Genomic DNA, 22,353 nt, shown 5'->3' with positions numbered 1-22,353 from the left:
AATGGTTGTCATTTTTCTCATGAGCTGATCCTCTTTCATTTTCAGTTCAGACAAATCTCCTTCCATTTTGTCCCTTTCATCCACAAGCATGTCTCTCTCCCTGTCAATAACAGTCTTACTTTGTTTGAGCTGTTCTTTCTCTCCAATGATACTGTCCATGGCAGCTTCAACCTCATCTTTCCTCTGGATTAGATCCTTCCTCAAAAGTTCCAGTTCTTCTCTTTCTGCTAGTGCAATGCCACGACTGTTTTCAAGGTCTTGTGTTTGTCTTTTGATGTCGTCATCCTTGAGTTCTTGTTCTTTTTGTTTCAAGGCAATAATGTTCATGACATTCTCAAGTTCTTCCCTTTCTTTTTGAAGCTGAACAGCCAAATCTGACATGTTGCTTTTCTCTCTGTTTATGTCATCCAGGACACTGTCAAAGTTTTCTTTGTTGTTCTGTAGCTCAGTTTTTGTGATCTCCAGCCTCTCTTTTTCTTCCTTCAGGTCTTGTTTCTCTCGTTGTAACATGTCAATTTCTTTCTGGGTGTCAGACTTCATCAAGTCCAAGTCCTGTTTCTCTTTATTCATCATCTCATTCGCTCTACCAAAATCCTCCCTCTCTCTCTCCATCTCTGTCTTGAGTTTTTCAAGATCTTGTTTTTCCAGCAAAAGCTCTTGTTTCCATTCACTTTCCATTTCTTCTTTCTGCATCGCCATGGCTGACTTCATTGTCAGCAGATCATCCCTCTCTCTTTCCATTTGTTTCTTGGATTTTTCAAGATGTTGTTTTTCCACCAATAGCTCTTGTTTCCATTCACTTTCCATTTCTTCTTTCTGCATCGCCATGGCCGACTTCATTCTCATCAGACTGTCCTTTTCTCTCTGTATCATTTCAATACAACCATCCATCTTTTCTTTCTCTTTGTCAAGTTCATCATGCTTTTGCTCCAGTACAATGTTTAGTCTTTGTATGTCATCATTTTTCTGCTCTAACATGTCCATTTTCTTTCTGATGTCTTCACGTGTCCTGTCATTCAGCTGTTTGAGTTTTGCACTCAGATTTTCAATGGTTGTCATTTTTCTCATGAGCTGATCCTCTTTCATTTTCAAATCTCCTTCCATTTTGTCCCTTTCATCCACAAGCATGTCTCTCTCCCTGTCAATAACAGTCTTACTTTGTTTGAGCTGTTCTTTCTCTCCAATGATACTGTCCATGGCAGATTCAACCTCATCTTTCCTCTGGATTAGATCCTTCCTCAAAAGTTCCAGTTCTTCTCTTTCTGCTAGTGCAATGCCACGACTGTTTTCAAGGTCTTGTGTTTGTCTTTTGATGTCGTCATCCTTGAGTTCTTGTTCTTTTTGTTTCAAGGCAATAATGTTCATGACGTTCTCAAGTTCTTCCCTTTCTTTTTGAAGCTGAACAGCCAAATCTGACATGTTGCTTTTCTCTCTGTTTATGTCATCCAGGACACTGTCAAAGTTTTCTTTGTTGTTCTGTAGCTCAGTTTTTGTGATCTCCAGCCTCTCTTTTTCTTCCTTCAGGTCTTGTTTCTCTCGTTGTAACATGTCAATTTCTTTCTGGGTGTCAGACTTCATCAAGTCCAAGTCCTGTTTCTCTTTATTCATCATCTCATTCGCTCTACCAAAATCCTCCCTCTCTCTCTCCATCTCTGTCTTGAGTTTTTCAAGATCTTGTTTTTCCAGCAAAAGCTCTTGTTTCCATTCACTTTCCATTTCTTCTTTCTGCATCGCCATGGCTGACTTCATTGTCAGCAGATCATCCCTCTCTCTTTCCATTTGTTTCTTGGATTTTTCAAGATGTTGTTTTTCCACCAATAGCTCTTGTTTCCATTCACTTTCCATTTCTTCTTTCTGCATCGCCATGGCCGACTTCATTCTCATCAGACTGTCCTTTTCTCTCTGTATCATTTCAATACAACCATCCATCTTTTCTTTCTCTTTGTCAAGTTCATCATGCTTTTGCTCCAGTACAATGTTTAGTCTTTGTATGTCATCATTTTTCTGCTCTAACATGTCCATTTTCTTTCTGATGTCTTCACGTGTCCTGTCATTCAGCTGTTTGAGTTTTGCACTCAGATTTTCAATGGTTGTCATTTTTCTCATGAGCTGATCCTCTTTCATTTTCAGTTCAGACAAATCTCCTTCCATTTTGTCCCTTTCATCCACAAGCATGTCTCTCTCCCTGTCAATAACAGTCTTACTTTGTTTGAGCTGTTCTTTCTCTCCAATGATACTGTCCATGGCAGATTCAACCTCATCTTTCCTCTGGATTAGATCCTTCCTCAAAATTTCCAGTTCTTCTCTTTCTGCTAGTGCAATGCCACGACTGTTTTGAAGGTCTTGTGTTTGTCTTTTGATGTCGTCATCCTTGAGTTCTTGTTCTTTTTGTTTCAAGGCAATAATGTTCATGACATTCTCAAGTTCTTCCCTTTCTTTTTGAAGCTGAACAGCCAAATCTGACATGCTGCTTTTCTCTCTGTTTATGTCATCCAGGACACTGTCAAAGTTTTCTTTGTTGTTTTGTAGCTCAGTTTTTGTGATCTCCAGCCTCTCTTTTTCTTCCTTCAGGTCTTGTTTCTCTCGTTGTAACATGTCAATTTCTTTCTGGGTGTCAGACTTCATCAAGTCCAAGTCCTGTTTCTCTTTATTCATCATCTCATTCGCTCTACCAAGATCCTCCCTCTCTCTCTCCATCTCTGTCTTGAGTTTTTCAAGACCTTGTTTTTCAACCAAAAGCTCTTGTTTCCATTCACTTTCCATTTCTTCTTTCTGCATCGCCATGGCCTTGCTTTTCATATCACTCATTTTACTTTCATCGTTTTCTCTTTGCAGTTTCAGCTTCATTATTTCTAATCCATCCCTCTCTCTGATGATCCTCTCTAGCCTTTGATCCATCTCTCTCTTCCTCCTTGTTGTCTCCCTCTTGAGGGCATCCTTTTCTCCTTGTATCTCAGCCCACATCCTTTTAACCTCTTGCTCTTTTCGAATGGCCTTCCGCAATGTCTGTTCATTTTCTTTTTTCTTCACAGCCAATTCAGACTTCAAAATTTCCATTTCTCTTATTTCTCTTTTAGTCTTCTCCAATCTGTCATCAAGCTCTTGTTTTTGTCTTTGGATATTGTCCCTCACATTGTTCATCTCATCCATTTTTTCTTTCATTTGTTTCATACATTTTTCTAATTCCATCTTTTTTATCTCTAACTGGGATTTTACTCTGTCCATGTTATATCTGTCGGTCTTGTTCTCAGCTGTCAGTGCTTCAATCCCTTCTCTTTGCTTCTCTAGATCAGCCTTTAGATTTTCCATATTTCCCATGTCCGTCTTAGTTTTTTCCAAGCCATCATGAATTTTTTGTGTCATCTTTTGAAGGTCACTAATGACATTATTGAGGCTTTCAATCTCTCGGGTTTCCGTTTTGATTATATTCTGTTCTACAGTGAATTTTGAGATTTGGTTTTCCATTTCCACTTTCTCTCTGACAATGTCCACCTCTCTTTCTCTAAGTTTTTGCTCACCAAGATCCCTACATCCTCCATCATTCATCATTGCCTTCTCTTTGTCCATATCTATTTTCCATTGATCCCAATATCGTGTTTCGCTTTTAAAACTCTCTCTCTCTTCTTGTTGAAAATCTTCTTTTTCTTTCACAATTGTTTTAAATTCCTCCTGTTTTTGTACAAGAGCAGTCTGGTCCTCTATACTTTTCCTCTCTCTCTTTATCACCTCCATCTCCTCTACCAGCTCTTCCTTTTGCCGTTGCATTTTTATCTTCATAACCTCTAACTCATCCCTCTCTCTCATGGTCTTCTCCAATCTTTGGTCCAATTCCCTTCTTCTCTTTTTTGTCTCTGTCCTCAGTAATTGCTTTTCTCTTTGTATTTCAGCCCGCATCATTTCAATTTCTTCCTTTTTTCTCATGCCTTTTCTAAATGTCTGTTTGTTTTCTTTCCTTTCTATTTCCAACTCTGACTTCCATAGCCCCATCTCCCTTATTTCTCTTTTGGTCTTTTGCATTTTGTCATCAAGCTCCTGTTTTTGTGTCCTGATACTTTCCCTTATATGGTTCATCTCATTTATTTTTTCCTCTGCTTGTCGTCCTGCTAATCTCATATTCTCCTTATCCACCTGAATCTGATGGTTCAATTTCTCAATCTCTTCTCTCTCAGTCTTGTTGTGTGTCCTCAATGTTTCAATGTCCTCTCTTTGTCTTTGCAGATCAGCCTGAGTTTGTTGTAGGTGTCTCATGTCCCTTGTCTTTTCCAGCTCTGCCTCAATCTCTTGCTTTTGTTTCTGTTGGTCACTTATTTCCTTACCCAGTTTTCTAATTTCATTGTGTTTCTGATCCAAATTGTTCATTAGCATCTTTATATCCCCCTTGATTTTCTCATTTTCTGATTTGAGTTTGAAGATTTCATTTTCCATTTCCTCTTTTTCTCTGACCATTTTCTGACCACCACTATCCCTTTCTATTCTATCCTTTTCAGCTATTTTGTTTTTCTCTATGTCTATCTTCAATAGTAGCAGATGCTCCTTTTCTCTCTTGATATTTTCTAAGGCAGATTCCATGTCCCTCGTTTGTTGCTTGATTTCACCCTTTAATTTTTCAAGTTCAGCTCTTTCCTGAGATATTAAATCATGGCTGTTTTTTATGTTTTGTTTTTCTGCCTCAATCTTGTTATTGAGGTCGTCTAGGTGTGTCTGATTTAGTTTGCTTTCTTTTATTACAATCTCTATTTCTTCACTTTTCTTTTGAGTGTTAGCAGCCATTTTCTCTATGTTGCTTTTCACTTTTGCTATGTCCTCCAACTTCTGCCTTATCACTTCCCTTTGTCTCTGAATTTTCATTTTTAAAATGTCTAATTCATCTCTCTCTCTCAAAGTTTTTTCTAACCTCTGGTCCAGTTCTCTTTTCTGTTTTTTCATCATAGTTTTCATCCATTTTATGTTGCTTATTTCTTCTTTCACATGCATTTCACTTTGCTTCATTTCAATTTTTACCCTCTTTAAATCCTCTCTGATTTGTTCCACCTCTAGCAACAGTCTTTGAATTTCAGTACTCACTGCATCTTTATGATCTTTGTCGATATTACTTTCTTCAGTTTGGTTTTCATGTTCTAATTTTATTAGTCTTACAATTCCTCGGGTTCTATAAATCTCTTCAATAAGTCTTTGTATCTCATTTTTCATGTCCCTTTGATCAGCACCTCCAAGCGTCTCCTCGATATTTATCTGTACATCTTCTCTTGCCTTCTGTATTTCTTCCCTTGTTTTTTCTCTTTCAAACTTTTCTGTATGCTTCTCCCTCTCTGGCTCCTTCCTTATTTGTTCCATCTCCTCCATAGCAATTTCAGTCTCCACCCATATTGCCTTTGTTTCTTCAGTGCTTGTCATCCTCCTTTTCCCTGTCTGCTCATTTTCTTTTGTTGTCTTTGGAGTCTCAGATATAAGCAGTTTCACCTCAGGCTCCTGTTTTTGCTTCTCAATATCGAATCTCATAAAGTTAATCTCATCTATTCCTGCTTGTTGAAAGTTGTTGTCATTCTCTTCTTTCTCCACTTGTAATTCATATTTAATTAGCTTAGTTTCTTTCAACAGCCTAATCTTTCTCTCTTCCAGATTTCCCATGTCCATATTTGTAATCTTTAACCAAATTTCAACCTCTTGTCTCTGGCTCTGTAGGTCATTTATTTCCATAATCAGCTTGATCTCTTGATCTCTTAATCTTTTGATCTCTTGATTTTTTTGTTCCATGTTCTCCATAGCCATTCTTATTTGCTCCTTTATTCTCTCACCTTTCTCCTTGAGTACGGAGATCTGATTTTCTATTTTTTTCTTTTCTCTTACATTTATCTCCATTTCATTCTGATCATCATCCATTAATGTTTCTTCACAAATTTCTGTCTGCAGTTGTAACAAAAGATTTTGCTCTTCCTTTATGTCCACCGTAAAAGTTTTCTGTTCCTCTCTCTCCTGTTGTTTTTTGATCTCTTCACTTTGATGCTGGACATCCAATGCATTTTTTGTTGTATTTTCCTCTATGTTCATTTTTGATGTGACGATTAAAGAAATTGAGTCTTTTGTAATTTCATCTTCTGCTTGCTCTTTGTCTGTTTTTTGTCTGTCTAGAGTTTCAGGTGTTTCATCTTTGAGGAAGTGTTTATCTGTCTCATTCTGTGGTTCTTGAGGTATGGCTTTATTCACTGAAATAGCCTTTTTGGTTGCACTTTCAACCAATATCCATCCGCTGACCTCAGCTTTCATGGAATTCAGCTTATCCTTTTCAAATAAGAAAATGCACAACAATGAGACATTGAACAACAATAGCATTTAATCAGGCTTTTGATTCTGAGGAGTTTGAAATCATCAAACCCACCATGTATCCTTTTGTTACCATCCAAAAGAGTGTCTCACACAGCTATACAGTATTAATTATGTAAATGTTTTCATCATTTATTTAGCATTACAGTTTAATTTTCCTAACAATGCGTTAAGTATTTGTATAATACAGTCCTTTCAGTGACATTTCAACTACCCATTGTCTGCTTGCCTTGTCAGTTCTCCTGGTCAGTCTAATACGATAGTAGGCACCTCATTGACTAGCCCAGATGGCCTCAAGATGCCACCCCAATTCATTGAGTCCGAACACGGCCCATTCAAAACCTTGGAGGAAATCTTGACCACATAATGTGCGGCAAGAAGCAGCAGGTAGATGACAGAATCTGATGGCTTTCTCCTTGAGTATATTCAAAACATATGTGCAAAAATAGGGACTCACATTTTTTCAATTTTGTTGTTAGAATCAGTATATCTCTGAATATGTCAGAAACAGAAAACTCGTTTGCCATGTCCATGTGGCCGGCAGTGCTACCTCTAGTTTGTTTTGAAGTTTGATCTGCATGTGCTAGAGACAGTACTGGTTGCCATATGGACGCAGAGAACAGCGCTTGTGTAGTAGAGTGGACGGTGGAGTTTTCCATTTCTGAGGCATTCATTTGAAGTGGATTTTAACAAAATAGAACTTTTGAGTGTCTATTTTTCATATACAGTATATCTGTTTTCTATATGCGCAAGGAGGAAGCTATCACATCAGATCCTGTCGTCGGCCAGCCGCTTCTTGCCACACGGTATGTGGTCAAGATTTCCTCCAAACTTTTGAATGGGTAATATTCAGACTGAAGATGCAAGTAAATGCAAATGAACTGCAGCAACATCCTGAGGCCATTTGGGCTATTTATGGGCTGAAAATGAAGAAATGCTTTACTTACCATGTCTTTTCTTACTTTCTCCTTGTTCTCCTCTATCTTCCTTTGGGCCCTTTGCATCTCTTCTTTGGTGTTGTCTACCTCTGCGGCAACTTTTTCTATGTCAGCTTTCATCTCTTCCATATTCTGAAGTTTAGTCCTTGTCTCTTCCATTTTTTGTTCAAACTCCTGCCTTTGTCGCTGCATCTTTATCTTCATAATTTCTAATTTATCCCTCTCTTGCATGATCCTCTCCATCCTTTGGTCAATCTCCCTTTTCTTTTTCTCTGCCTGAAAGTTCATCCATTTGATTTGGCTCTTTTCCTCTTTAAAGTCCCTCTTGCGTTGCTCTGTATCTTCTTTCACCATCTGCAGCACGTTTCTGATTTCTTCCACCTCAAGAACCAACCTCTGAATTTCAGCATTCACTCTGTTTCTGTCGCTCATCTCCATGCTGCCATCTTCCATTTGATTTTCCATGCCTACTTCTGTATGTTGCATCATTTCTCTGGATCTGTCAAGCTCTTGAAGTCTTCTCTGAATCTCAGAACTTATATCTTCGCTCTCATCATCCTCACCAAACTTATCTTCTGTGTTAATCTCCAACACCATCTGTGCATCAGCTTTTTGCTGTGATTCTTCTCTTTCTTCCATCTCTAATTTAGCATCTTCTATCTCTTCCTTCATCTTGTTGATCCCTTCCTTTTTTCTCATGCTCATTCTTTTTGTCTTTTCCAGGTCCTTTTTCTTGATTTCAATCTCAGCATTCAACACCTCCATCTCTCTTATCTCTCTCTTTGTCTTATGTAACTTGTCATCAAGCTCCTGTTTTTGCCTTTCAATACTCTCCTTCATACAATTCATTTCATCCATCTCTACTTTTGCTAGTTGCCTGTCTCTTTCTATTTCTTCTCTCTGTGTCTGTATTTCAGCTTTCATTCTTTCTATCTTGTGTCTCTCAGATTTTGCCTTTGCCATCTTGTCCTCAGTGTCTTCTTTTTGTCTCTGCACATCAGCCTTCATCTGTTGTTCTTGTTCACACTCTTCCAACACACCCCAAAGTCTCTCCATCTCTTCCTTCACTCTACTTAGTTCATTCTTCACCTTTTCATAAGGATCTTTATCTTTCATCATATGAAGGTTTTCTCTTTCTTGTTGCTCTCTCGCTTTACTTTCCATCTTTTCCTTTGTTCCTTCCTTTTCTTGTATTAGCTCCAGCCTGCTAAGGTTAGCACTGTCTTTGGTTCTTTGCATCTCAACTTGCAAGCTGATAACTTCTTCTCTCTCATCTTGGACCCTGACTTCCTGCATTTGATCTTCTCTGTCAATTTCAGTCCACCTTTGCTCCATAATTTTGATATTTGTATTTATATTGTGTTTAATCTGCTTAATTTGCTCTTTCTGTTGTGTAATTTCCTCTCTTTCCCTCTCCAACTCCCGCTTCATGTCTGCCATAATTTTTTCCATTTGTTCTTTTGCCTGCTTCGTGTCACTCATTCTTTTCTTATATTCTTGAATTTGGCTTTCAATATCAGCTCTCATCTTTGCTATTCTCTCTTGCTCTTGTTTTATCTGCTTGTTGGGTTCCTTATTTTCTTGTGCTTTAAGCTTGTCATACTTGATTACTTCTAAATTGTGTCGCTCATTGATGATCTCATTACGTTGCCGTTCCAGAGTGTCTCTCTCTTTCTGTATATCAGCCCACATGTGTTGAATTTGGTCTTTTTCTTGATTGATCTCTTCTTTATTCTTTTCAAGCTTTTTAGTAACATTCTTCATCTGTGATCTCAGTCCTTCTATCAGTAAGCACTGCTCATGTTTTTCAGAGGTCAATCTCTTAATGTCTTCCTTTTGTTGTTCTATCTGTGCCTTCATGTGGTCAGTTTCCTTTCTCTCTCTTTGTGTCTCCTCCCAAAGTCGTTCAATCTCCTCTATTGCTTGCATTGTTGCTTGTCTTCGTCTTTTAATACTCTCTCTCTTGGTTTTTATGTCAACTTTTGGTCCTCTGTCTTCTGATGGTTCAGTATCTCCCAATGCCTGATCCTGCTCTGTTTGTGTCATCTTGCTGTTTCGTTGTCTTTGCTCTTTTGGTGGAAGAAATGGGCAAAATATCAGTTGACACAAGTTGACCATTTACTTTGACCATTTATTTTATTTCTAGAGTAGGGCTTCAAATTTATAACTCTTTTAGGTGGGCAGTCATTACTGTCTTTTAGTTAAACTTCATTTTAGAATTAGGCCTACTATTCTCATAATACTATGATTATCATATCAATAATGAAATATCCCTTAAATGAAGGGTGCTATATGTAGCATTTTAACATTAATAAATGATTACACATTCATTTGGACACATTGACTAATTATTGTAAACAAATGAGAGCATCACCGAGAAGACTGGCAGCCTCCACACTGCATTTTACATTGTGTGCCACGGGGTTGGATTTGGCAGTGTAATAGCCCACTGCTCTCTGTCTTGTCTGCTGGATTGCTTTACGGCAAAAAGGGAGATTGCGTTTTTGGCACAAAGCAAGAAGAGGGCCACTGTTGTTCCAGCACAAACCGAAGCAAAACGTTCAGAGTTTCTGGCAATGGCAGATGGTGGAAGCAATGGGGGCAAAATGGAAAAATCACTTCCAACATGTTTATCCACTTTAGTAAAACCAAAGAGAAAACAATAACACACAGAGCGATGCCAGTGAAGGGGAGAGGGGACAAAGCAACAAAATTTATTGGAAATGGGGTCTTAATTTTGAAAAAACGCTAGCACTAACAATACCGCTGTTTTGAGATGGAGGCTACCGGTCGTCTTAACCATGGTATCATTTGTTTACAGTAATTATATCAAGGAATGACAATTGATTTGACAATGATATATAGATATTTAGAAGTGCTACATGTATCACATTTGAGACGTTTGTCTTACCTAAATCAGCAATAAGTTCAGGTTCTTTCAGTGTTAGTATCAGGTAGAAGGCAACTTTGGTTTGTGTCGTCCCTTTCTCCACAGCTTGAAACAGCGCCCTCATTTGATCCTGTGGTGTCTGAGCTTCAGTAATAGCGGCCATTTCATCTTGTGGACTCAGCTGTTGTGAGATCCAGGCCTCTGCGACGGCTCCAGACGATCTCACCCCAGCAATGATTTGCTCCCGGAACTCCTCCAGGAAGGTTCCCACTAGAAATGAATTCGGTTATTATTTTTCATGAATGAATTTCTTATTATTCTCTTAACACTTACTACCTATTACAGAAGGCAACAGGCAGAGATTCATGATTATATTAATAATTATAGTTTTCTAATTTTAACTTTGACAATTGTGGTACTTAACACTGTAGCAGTTTACCTTCCAAAAGTCTCTTAGTTTTCAATGAATCGTGCATATAAATGACTAAATGTGGTTATGATTACCAGATAAATTGCCAAAGAGTTCATCATTTGAGTCAGACAAGCCTATGAACAAAATCATACATCATTCAAAATCATACAATACTTTCACCATACATTACAACTACCACACAGAGTCTTGCCATCTTCAGAAGTTCTCTGATGACTCTATGCTATAGTTGGATGTATCAGCAAGGGTGAGGAGGCTGAGTATAGGGCTGTGGTGGGAAACTTTGTCACATGGTGTGAGCAGAACCATATGCAGCTCAACGTGGCAAAGACAAAGGAGCTGGTTGTGGATCTGAGGAGGGCCAAGGCACCGGTGAACCCTGTTTCCATCCAGGGGGTCAGTGTGGACATTGTGGAGGACTACAAGTACCTGGGAGTGTACATTGACAATAAACTGGACTGGGCTAAGAACACTGATGCCCTCTACAAGAAGGGCCAGAGACGTCTCTACTTTCTGAGGAGGCTGAGGTCCTTCAACATCTGCCGGACAATGCTAAGGATGTTTTATGAGTCTGTGGTGGCCAGTGCTCTCCTGTTTGCTGTTGTGTGCTGGGGCAGCAGGTTGAGGGTAGCGGACGCCAACAGACTCAACAAACTGATCCGCAAGGCCAGTGACGTTGTGGGGGTGGAGCTGGACTCTCTGGCGGCAGTGTCAGAGAGGAGGATGCTGTCCAAGTTACGTGTCATCTTGGACAATGTCTCCCACCCACTCCATGACGTGCTGGTCAAGCACAGGAGCACATTCAGTGCAAGACTCATTCCACCGAGATGCACCACAGAGCGCCACAGGAAGTCATTCCTGCCTGTGGCCATCAAACTTTTCAACTCCTCCCTCAGAGTGTCAGACACTCTGAGTCAATAGACTGGACCTTGGACTTATTTCACCCCTGTCAGCAGCTTAATAACCCCATAATTTATAACTTATATTTTAAACTGTGCAATACTGATTACGGTAATAATTTTGTGCAATAATTTAAAACAAAGGGGAAGGAAAAAAGCAGGAGTGAAAGGCCCAGGTCAGGGATTTCCTCCTACTCCTCCTCCCCCTCCCCCTCCCCCACACCCACCTACAAATTTCTTATTTTTCTTATTTCTATATTATTGTTGTTATATATTGTAGTATAATAATAATGTATAATGCACATACTTTACATATTTTTATTTGCACATATTTTTATAATGCACATACGGTACTTTACATATTTTTATTTTATTGTAGTATAATGCACATATTCTACATATTTTTATATTTATTTTCTTATTTCTATTTTTCTTATAATTTCTCTATGCCTATATATATTTCTGTGAGCAACTGCAACGAAACCCAATTTCCCCTCGGGGATCAATAAAGTATTTCTGATTCTGATTCTGATAAGAATTTTTTTTTTATTATCAGATATTAAAGCCTAACCCTAACCTTAAGATATAAAAATGAGCGTCTTTCAAACATTGCTGGAAACATTCAAGCAAGCCTGTTAACACAAGTTTTGCAGTCACACTGATGAAAATTAATTCTGTTTGAAACTTCTGGGTAACTTTGAGTGCAGTAAATTTGAGTGTAGTCGCAATTTGTGGCAACATTTGTGATGATAGAAAGTTTGCCATAAATGGATCATTCACAGGCAATTATAATATGTATTCATTATTTGATAATGTTGAGAAAAAAATATTTACCGTTGTCTCTTGATTCGGCCATGTTTCTGCATCATAAGTTCAAAGTTGTTGTTTCCCATGAGATCATACACCTGAGCAGGAATGATAAAATTGAAAACAACATAAAATTGGTACAAGGTACATTGACTACATTTCACAAAATGTATACAGGTATATCAGTAAAAAAAAAATCCCCAATTTTTTTGTTCATGTTAGTGTTTGTGTTTATATGTGTGTTTGTTTCTGTGCATAAAATTCCATATCAACTTAACGCAAAATTCACAAAATGTATGCAAATCTCAAATTTATAACATAAGTATGAGTTCTCTCACCTCAGCCTCCTGCACTTTAGATGAAAAGTCCAATAATCAAGGTAAATTTTAGCAAGTCGTGTCAGAGAGCGCTTTGCTGGTCTGCTTAGGTGTAACACTCAGATCAGCTGAGATGGGGCAAGTTGGCACTATCATCCTAGAAACGCTGTATATCTCCTCCCTCCACATTTTTGGTGCCCACCTTATTTGGTTGTCGGATAGATGTGACACCCAGTGAGCACCAGTATGATTGGACGGTAGTTTACATTTGGGTGGTAAAATATCTTGCCACTTGTTCTGCTGGGAGCATGGACTCCTCTGATAAGACTAATCACGCATTAACAGGCAGTGGCACCCATACTTACATTACACACACACGCACACACACACACACACACACACACACATACAGAGAGAGAGAGAGTTGTACTCCATAATGTCTTTTTATACTTCCTGTGGTATAAGAAGTACATACATCATTTTCTTAAGTCAGAGTATAATATAAATACCCTGATAGAAAATTACACTATAGTAAAAAAGTAATAAATTTGACTGAGTACTAATAAGAATCATTGACATTCTTGGTTTTCAATGTGTTCGTGTATCAAATTTACACATTCAGTTGAGCAGATACAGTCAAATAAATATTGTCAGGTTGCCTTTCTGTAGTGACACTAAGCATGCTTGCCTAACTGCGTAATTCCCTTTGATAAAATACAACTGTGGGTGGTGCAGTCACAGTCTTCCCACGTCTTCAGTTGTCCTTGTACTCCTGTCTATTCATTTTTCTGCATTTCAATGCTTGAGCTACAGTTAATATGTAACCACTAAGTCCAGGTCTTGTTTTATTAATTTCTTCCCCTTTAATAACCTCTAAGTCTACTATTCCCTGGACTTACAAAGCAAATTTCCACTGTTGGCCAGTTAAAGCGTCTACTTAAAATTTGTTTACTGAATTTTTAATCACATGGAGAACATAAAGAGGTAAATAGCCACATGTCTTTGCTGTAGTTTTCTTCGTCACTGAAACGATACAGTTTTACCATTGGCCACAGATGAACCCCTTTAGCATTGCACAGAATTTTCTCATACTATTTCTAACTTGTTTGTGTTTTATCATTTTATCCTGTTTGTGCCTGGCTCTCATTTAGATTACAGAAAAATCTTTTTTCTTCTGCTGTATCTTTATATAGACAGGCCAAAAGAGCTGAGCTAAATTTGAACCTTGATCCAAAGAACAGCAAAAAAAAGTCCATTCCAGTTTTATTTGTGAATTAGTACATATACACATACTGTTTTTTTAAGAGATGCACTAGAAATGTTCGCTTTGCACCCTTAACAGGACCACTTTGGAAATAAGTGTGTTGTGTAACACTTTCATGTGCCATCCTCTGGGTTCAATGTAAGTCTTTTAACAGGTTTGATTATTTTTGCCCATAATGAATTCAATCAATCAATCAACATCCCATCATAACTCAAAAACCACGACCCACTCCAGGTCCATTTTACTCCAATGCTCAACAATACAAACATAAATCATCAATTTACTCCTTAACAATACTTACATAGTCAGTTCTTGTGCACAATAAATAATTTCAATAGTACAAAAAATATTGAATACAATAGAGCTATTAAACCTGTAACTTTTACAGTTGCCCTTTCCCTGGGAGTACAGCGCCCTCTACTGGGCAGCAACAGGCTGATGGTTGTGGCACTGTTTAGTGTCAAGGTTCAATTTTAAATATTTCATTTATTTTCGTACTGAATGTATTTTGTTTTTGTATATTTTCATATCATACATACGTTTCATTCATTTCTTTTTCTCAGTATGTTCTACTGCTGTAATTTTGCACATGCTGCATACATGCTGTAATTCATATATTTCATACTTTTCATTCTTATACTTCTGCTTACAGTAATACATTCTAATTTTGTAACTGTTGCACTACTTTTAATAACCCCCCATTTGCTTTATTCATATTTATATTACTATTTTGCTTGATTGTGTCCTATTGAGTCACTATTTGCTGCTTCAACAACATAATTTTCTCCCGGGGATCATTAAAGTTTCATCTAATCTTATGTAAGACTTCCCTTATTCCCCTTATTTCATTATTTACACCTCTACTGTAAGTGTGACCTCCAGGAATTTCTGGGTCATCAGCACAACATGCCAATTCTTAATGTATGAGTCCAGTCTTAGATATTCCCCCTCAACTATTTGCATGTTGTTATAAAGTACTTGAGAATGTTTCCAGCTGTGCTGCCTTCAGGTGCTGTCTTGAACGTGGGAGTGCTTCATGATGGTAGCGAAGTCTTTCAAATTCACAGTAACTAAATCTAATCAAGAACAAAACATTTCTATTAATGATTGAACAGCATTTGCTTTTCTTCTCAACAGCTGCTAAAATATTTAAAGTGATAATCTGCAAGATTCTTGTTTTCTTGATTTTGGCGACACCTTTGGGTTCATTGCTTCAGTGTAGGCACTGGCCCGCACTGGCCCAACATACTGTAATAATAAAGACACTCAATTTAGACTGCAGCATTTCTTCTACCTTCTTAAATTTATTCCAAACAAACCGCTGCTGCTGCTTCTCTAAACATAAAATGCATCACTTCCCGTGCAGCCGTGCAAATGTAAAAGCTTTCATGAACTGGCTATTGAATCACTATTGTGTGGTATCAATTAGCAATACAGAGTAAGAAAAAAGACATGTATTTATAGTTGCAGATTATTACTTTAAGAAATACATGCATTTGTTTTACAAGCAACAGATCAATGAAGCCTCTCAGATTACTGTTAATACATGCTGTTTGTTACCATAGACATGTCATGCTGATCTGCAATCAGGATGCTCCCTGGCTGCAAATGTTGTGTAAAAACAAGCATACAGCAGCAACCAATCTTCTCTTGGTCTAAATTCAGTAGTTTCTTTGGGAAGGGCCCCTTTGGCTGTTCAACAACCTCAATACTAAATGGGGCCCCATGGGACATTACTGATTGACTGATTGACACGCAATCATTCACACATATTTGGACATGTACATGCATATATAGGTGTATATGTAGAGTATATGAGCTTGGTGTGTGATACAATTTGTCACTGAGTTCATACATGTGAAAGTAGTAATGAAAAGTAGAAACCTCAAGTTAGTCACTAGTTAGTCATTAGTTCTTTACTCAACAGAAATTATTCTTCTTGGTGTCTTTATCTAACTGAATACTTGGACAATGGTGATATAAGTAAACTCATACAGGTTTGTGTGTAATGAAATATTTTGTTGTCATAATCTTTTGCGTGGATTGTGGTGCGTATTTGTGGAACATTCTGTTTAGTTTAAGTAATTAAAGTCCAAAGATGATGTCTATACATTAATGTTATATCACAATAAACTGACTTATTAGTTTTTTGTTCCTGTAATATTCCAATGGGACTTATGGTGTGTACAGTATGTGAGCTGATAGTGACCTCATTGTATTTCATGCTATTTTTCATCCCCTAGTATCACTATAATATTCCTAGGGCCTTATAATTTTGCTGTTATATTTGTACTGTATCCTTCTAAAATGTATTATTGGTTTGCTTTGTGTGTGTGTGTGTGTGTGTGTGTGTGTGTGTGTGTGTGTGTGTGTGTGTGTGTGTGTTCGACAAATACTAGTAAATAATATTGATAATAATTGTTGCATAAACTGTATGTCCAATTATGGCACTGTGCATATTTCTAACACCCACTCTTCTTCTTGTGTCATTTCCGGCAGACCATTGCTGGTTTGTTCAGAGTGAGAGGAGTTGTATGGATTTATTTGGGAGCGGCCCCTTTCTCCTGTCACTCTTCTCAGGCTGAGTCAAGCCAGCCAGATAAAACCAGAACAATGCTGGAAGTGAGGCCATTTCACCTTCAAAATAAAAGCATAACATTTTGTGGTTTTCTTAACATTTGAGGGTTATCAGAGTGTACAAAACAACAAAAAACATATGAAATCCTCAATGGAATTGTTACATTAAATAGCACTTATTAAAATACATGCAACAAATTAGGTTATATCATGGTGAATGGTATTTCCTCATGAAAGCATGCCTTATGGACAGCTACTAATTTTTAAAAATCTATTTGATTTTAACCTATGGCACATCATTTATTTAGGAGCTCCTATTCTGTATACACTGTATTATATACCATATATATACACTGTATACATATATATATATATGCTGTTATATTGCAATTGTATTTTCATTTTTAGATTCCTCCTTAAGATTCCTCCTTCCTCCTTTTCTTGGCCAGGACACTCTTGACAAAGAGATCATTAATTTCAGTGAGGCTTTTTTCCTGGTTAAATAAAGGTTAAATAAAATAACAAAAGTAAACACAATGCAAATGCATTGCAACCATGGGCCTCAACTCAGTATCGTAAGATGTGGCACTTGCCATACCTTAGTCAAAGTCCAAATTTGATCTTGTAGTTTTCATCATTGTAATGGAGAGCAAACATCAAGAAAAAGTTGACAGAAATCTATTTGGAAGCCATATAAACAAAATCACATCAAGGCAGCATGTTCATCAAGAAGCCTTTTATTTTGAAAGTTGTGACCGGAAGTCCTGTGCGTTATTGATTCTGTCAACCTTGACACGGTGACACATCCCACAGAGCACCAATGGGTGCCTGGTCGACTCTGTCAATGCGTTGGTCGGTTCCTGGAAAATATTGCTTCATACTCCCATTGTCCCTCCTACCGCTGGAACAGCTGCATCAAGCTGGCCGGGATTCAGACAGGAAGTAAGACGACATGGCATTCAAAATAAAAGTATACAATGTACCACTTTTGCTAAAAAATAATAATTAAGCACTGGGTAGTAGAGGACAGCAAAATTTATTCAAAGCACTCAGTTGAATTATTAGATTGAATAAGGAGTGAAATTGTTGCTGTAAAATAAATACTAAAACGTTTACTTTATATGAAAAATAATGTTCGTTAACGATGTTTTTATTTTGAAAGTCATAACCGGATATGTTATCTTTTGTACTAGCTAGCTTGATACTGGTGTCGCTGTACAAAACATACATAGACTGTACAGACCTCGGAGCTTCGCGTTTATCCAACTCCTCCGACACTTATTGTGGAACAGCATTTATAAGACGGCTCTAAAACATGGATGATTTAGACTGAATCAACAGGAATACATAAAGTGGATACTTTTCCTACGACTGTTTTCCTCTGGACACTCCTTGTTTTTTTGTTTTTTTTGCACTGGATGTGGACCGAGTTCAGCAGGGATCCCAGTAGACATTCCCTGGTGGTCTGGTAAGTTAGGACTTTTTGTTTTTAATTACAACTATCAGTTCATGTAAGTTAGTATTGAAAAACCCACTCTGACTGTACAGTGATGTGTTGTTCTGGCCTTCATTTGCTCGTGTTTACACCGATGAGTCAATTGGCAGCTCAATCAGAGTCGCTTGACACCAAATCAACCCATAGGAAAAAAATAACTATATCCTATTATGAATTATAGAAGGATACTATGCAAATAAAGCAAAACAAAAGTCCTAAATCCCTATGATAGGATTATCATAGTGATGCCATAGGAGATTAAAAAATATATAAAGTAAGATAAGGTCACTATAAACTCACTTGTACCATGGACACACTATAAGTCCCTTTAATAGGAATATTATAGGAATGTTATAGTGATACCATAAGAGATAAAATGACATAAAGTAGGCCTACAATAAGGTCAGTTGAGTAACACTAACAAACTATTAGTCCATATAGGAATAGGCCTATTACAGTGACTTACCACAGCATAATCAGTATTGGGTAGTAACTGCAATACTGAGTCAAATTACGAAAGTAAAAACTGGCTGACTGTAATCAGCACAGTTTTAAAAATGTGTTATCTGATTACAGTTACATTTTGCAATTCATGGAGTCATAAATTATTAATACACGTTTTGGAAGTTACATGATTATAAATGGACATCAGCACTATTGAAGGAAGAGAATAACTGAAAACAGCATGCAGTAGAGCAGGGGTTTCCAAACTTTTTCACATCAAGGACCAAATAAATAGATGTGCATTTGACCATGGACCCCCATTTGGTAAGATTTTTGGAGTTAGTTATGATTTAGTCTAGACTTGCATAACTGTCTGTTCTGATGAAAGCAGTGGGGAGAATTACATTTCTGATCATAATAGTCATCCTTATGCATTCTATCATTGTGCTAACCTCTAGGGAGTGAAATAACAGTGAACTATTTGTCATTTGGCTGGGGACCCCCTGGAGGTCCCTGGACCCCACTTTGAGAGCCACTGCAATGCACTACCTATTACGATCCTTTTCACATACAGGCCTGTTAGGCATCAAAACAGGCCTCACAGGCATCTATTGAACAGGGAAGAACAACGTTATTAACACCAGCATTTATGACCCCATAATAATTCCTTGGAACCTACATTCTTTAACAAACCAGAAAGTATTTCCGGTGTAGGTTGAGGATTTTGCTGTTAGAAGCCAAACCATTGACAGTAAACACTACCAAACTAAATTTTCAACGCATAAACATTCAGCATGTAGATAGCATTCTTCAAAAACCACTCTGCTCATATAAATGAAATGAAAGCAGCTGGTAACTGATAACTTGTACAATTAAGTAATAAGTCCCATGCTGCTAAAATACTTTTCACATAAACTTGAGAATACATGAAGAAATATATTTCAGAATGTGTCCAAAAGTGTATTTTCATTTGAAATATATTTTGGAATATTTTTACTATGAGCTGTTGACAGCATATATCTGCAAGTATATGGAAAATATATTTTGACCACTCAAAATGTATTTTGAATGAATGGCATCTATATGCGCGAATACATTTTTGGCCTTTTTTGTACATTTTTAGACATATCTCTAAATTTTCAGGTATATGTGAAATGTATTTATTTTTCCACATGGGGTAACTGATTGTAACACTTTTCTGATACTTTTTACTGACAGCTAATGTGCTCAACGCTGACTATAACTAGGCTCCTATCCTTTGTCTCAGTGTATAGGAAATGGCAACTGCTCTCAGTGGCCGAAACCCAGGTGGACGAGGACCAAACCGAAGCAAGGGTCGGATTTTAGGCATCATTGATGCCATTCAGGATGCAGTGGGGCCACCGAAACAAGCTGCTGCCGACCGGCGGACCGTGGAGAAAACATGGAAACTCATGGATAAAGTTGTAAGTTTGGATTGGTAAACCCATTAGGCCTTTCTGCCACACGGTAATAGGCTCAGTCTTTGTTGTAGATACACATGGAGAGGTGGGGCTAATGCTAATGGGGTGCACATTGGTCCCTCGTATTTCCAGATGGTCTGTGAACCTAATTCAAGCATCTGTTCTCAGTGTTTGATAGCCTCTCATGTTAGCCATGTTGGTTTTGACATATCTGTAAAACTCCAGGTTGCATCATTGATGATGTGTCCAACAGCATCAGATGTATTCATCAAATGTAATTCTACCAGATATAAAGACACCGGCAGCATCGCTAGTCCCTGGAAGCCCCTTGTGTATCGCTGCAATAAAAGGAATTTGCATACTGTTGGTTGGTACCTGCTTGATGTTGTGTCAAATGTCAGATCGGCTGCAGTCAGTTGCTGCCATGTAACAAAACAAAACTTCTATTCATGGTTTCCTTTGCCACAGGTTCGCCTCTGCCAAAACCCCCGACTCCAGCTGAAAAACAGCCCGCCATACATCTTGGATATCTTACCTGACGCCTACCAGCACCTACGGCTTATATTGGGCAAATATGAGGAGAACCAGAGACTCACACAGCTCAGTGAGAACGAATACTTTAAAATCTACATCGATAGCCTTATGAAGAAATCCAAACGGGCCATCCGGCTCTTCAAAGAGGGGAAGGAGAGGATGTACGAGGAGCAGTCACAGGACAGGTGAGAGAATGAGGGGAAAGCCCTGTCCAGGTCACCCACTTGCAAGGCTGTGTGCAGGATTATGTGGGATGGATGCTGCAGGGTGCCCTCCATTTGGCAGTCACTGCCCTTTTAGAATAATGTAACAGACAGGATGTGAGTTGTTGCCGGCGTCACTGGACTCATTTCGTTACTTACTGCAAAACATGGCCGCAGAGGCATGGCAGGGAATGACTGGAGCTTCGTAGTTTTTACACTTAAATCTGGAGTTTCACTCAACAGTTTCAGTCATTTTTGATATTGAAATGGTATTGCAAATATTTCATTCCACCATCACTAAAATTAGACTACATTTCTGTTTTAGATCCAGACCTTCCACAGCATCAAAATAGATACAATTCACCTTTATATGTCACCTTGTATTGCTGTTCTAATGTAGTAATATGTGGTAATATCACCAGAAAGGAGATTTTTAAAGCATTATGTCAAAAAAGCTAAAAACAAAGCCTAGTTCAAGTGTCAAAATACTACCTAATACTAAAATATCAATACTACACATCTTCTGTCATTTTGAGCATATGTTTTTATTGTGAAATTACATTGAATCAAGAATGTATAGTCTTGATTTATCTCAGCCACTTAACCACTATGATAAATATGAATATCTCAACATGGGGTGACAGCGGAGGTAATCTGATGACAGTGATGATGATGATGATTGTAAGTGAGAGGCTTGCCCACTAAGACAGGGTTACAGAAAGGACACACAGCAGCTCTGTCCTCTCCACGGCCCAATCTGCAGGCTGTGACATATCGAACAGAGGTTTTCAGTTTGTGGCCTGCAACCGTCTGGCTTGTCATCTTTACTTAAATCAGCCCACTGTGATCATGATGTGTTAGAGGACACAAGGCTGACTGACTCAGATTATAAAAGCAGGGGGGGAGTGAAGGTAGAGAGAGGAAAAAGAGAAGAGAGGGGAGGGAGAGGAGAAAGCATGGGCATATTCAGTGGAAAGAAGAGGTTGGGTGCAGTCATTTTAAGGCATATGTAAAGCAGCTAGTGCTGCTGTCCTTGCTGTTGCTGTTTGATTTATCTTAGAGTGCATTATACTTAAATTTGCATTCATGCACAAATGTCACATTGCAGTCGTATCGTGACAAGAATCCAATTCTAAGATTGCCAAGTTGCTGACACGGGTGAAAGAGGAAGCTTTGCCTTTCTTAAGACAAGCTGAGTAAAAACAGCGTTTTTTCATCCTTTTGTTTTAGATTACCACAACAAAATTTCGCTTTGAGCCTGCACAATTTCCTCTTTAACAATGACCTAAATGCATTACGATCACTTAGTATTGACTGGAACAGCGGATGTAAGGAGAATGAGACAGGATGAATAGGAGCTACTAAGTAGTGATATTGCATTTGAAGATAGAAAAGTACTCTGCAGAAACAACACCCACCAAAACACACACTTTTTCAACTTTTGTTTTTTACGCTCATGTGTTGGATGCCGGGAAGAATCCTTTCCTGATTCTGTCTTCTGAAGGGAGGCAGAAGAAAGAGGGTGATTTTTGTCCCTCATCTTTGTCATTTATTTAACAGATCCTGCAAGAGAGGAACTGCTTTAGATTGTGAAAGGCTCCAGTGATTTTTAGGAGCTTTCTCTGATTGCCATGTGCAGAGAGGGAAAATCCCCATGCGCTTTACTTCCTGTTCATATATTTCCTCTCTGGTTGAGCTCTGAAATTGTCACCTAGCTGAGTTTTTGATCTCCCTGTCTGAACTGTTTGTCTCTGATTCTTTCTCTTTCTCAAACTTTTGTTCTCTCTTTTTT

The 22,353-nt window shown here is 38.1% G+C and overlaps 2 protein-coding genes across 4 annotated transcripts in view; one reads left to right on the top strand and one right to left on the bottom strand.

Moving 5' to 3' along the window:
* Window positions 1–2,050: 2,050 nt before the first annotated feature.
* LOC144541719 (uncharacterized) lies at window positions 2,051–12,388 on the bottom strand. Its single transcript, XM_078286421.1, has 5 exons — window positions 12,313–12,388; window positions 10,171–10,419; window positions 7,269–9,328; window positions 2,205–6,279; window positions 2,051–2,058 (listed from the first exon to the last, which is right to left on the bottom strand). Exons 1-5 carry the CDS (start codon window positions 12,332–12,334, stop codon window positions 2,051–2,053), a joined length of 6,414 nt encoding a protein of 2,137 aa, XP_078142547.1. The 5' UTR covers window positions 12,335–12,388.
* A 5,316-nt stretch (window positions 12,389–17,704) lies between these two features.
* The window catches only part of cblb (Cbl proto-oncogene B, E3 ubiquitin protein ligase), a 53,565-nt gene continuing 48,916 nt past the window's right edge, over window positions 17,705–22,353 (top strand). For 2 of the 3 annotated variants that reach the window (XM_078286577.1, XM_071924852.2), the window contains exons 1-3: window positions 17,705–17,911; window positions 19,650–19,827; window positions 20,293–20,543. In XM_078286577.1, the coding sequence (XP_078142703.1) occupies window positions 19,660–19,827; window positions 20,293–20,543 (419 nt within the window). In that variant the 5' untranslated portion in view covers window positions 17,705–17,911; window positions 19,650–19,659. Of the gene's footprint in view, window positions 17,912–18,610; window positions 18,707–19,649; window positions 19,828–20,292; window positions 20,544–22,353 lie in introns of those variants that run through there. The other variant, XM_071924853.2, reaches the window with a different exon arrangement.

This window comes from Centroberyx gerrardi, chromosome 11 (assembly GCF_048128805.1).
Source record: "Centroberyx gerrardi isolate f3 chromosome 11, fCenGer3.hap1.cur.20231027, whole genome shotgun sequence".
Lineage (NCBI taxonomy): Eukaryota > Metazoa > Chordata > Actinopteri > Beryciformes > Berycidae > Centroberyx > Centroberyx gerrardi.
Note: the sequence above shows the minus strand (reverse complement) of the source record. Positions and strands in the feature narration are given on the sequence as shown.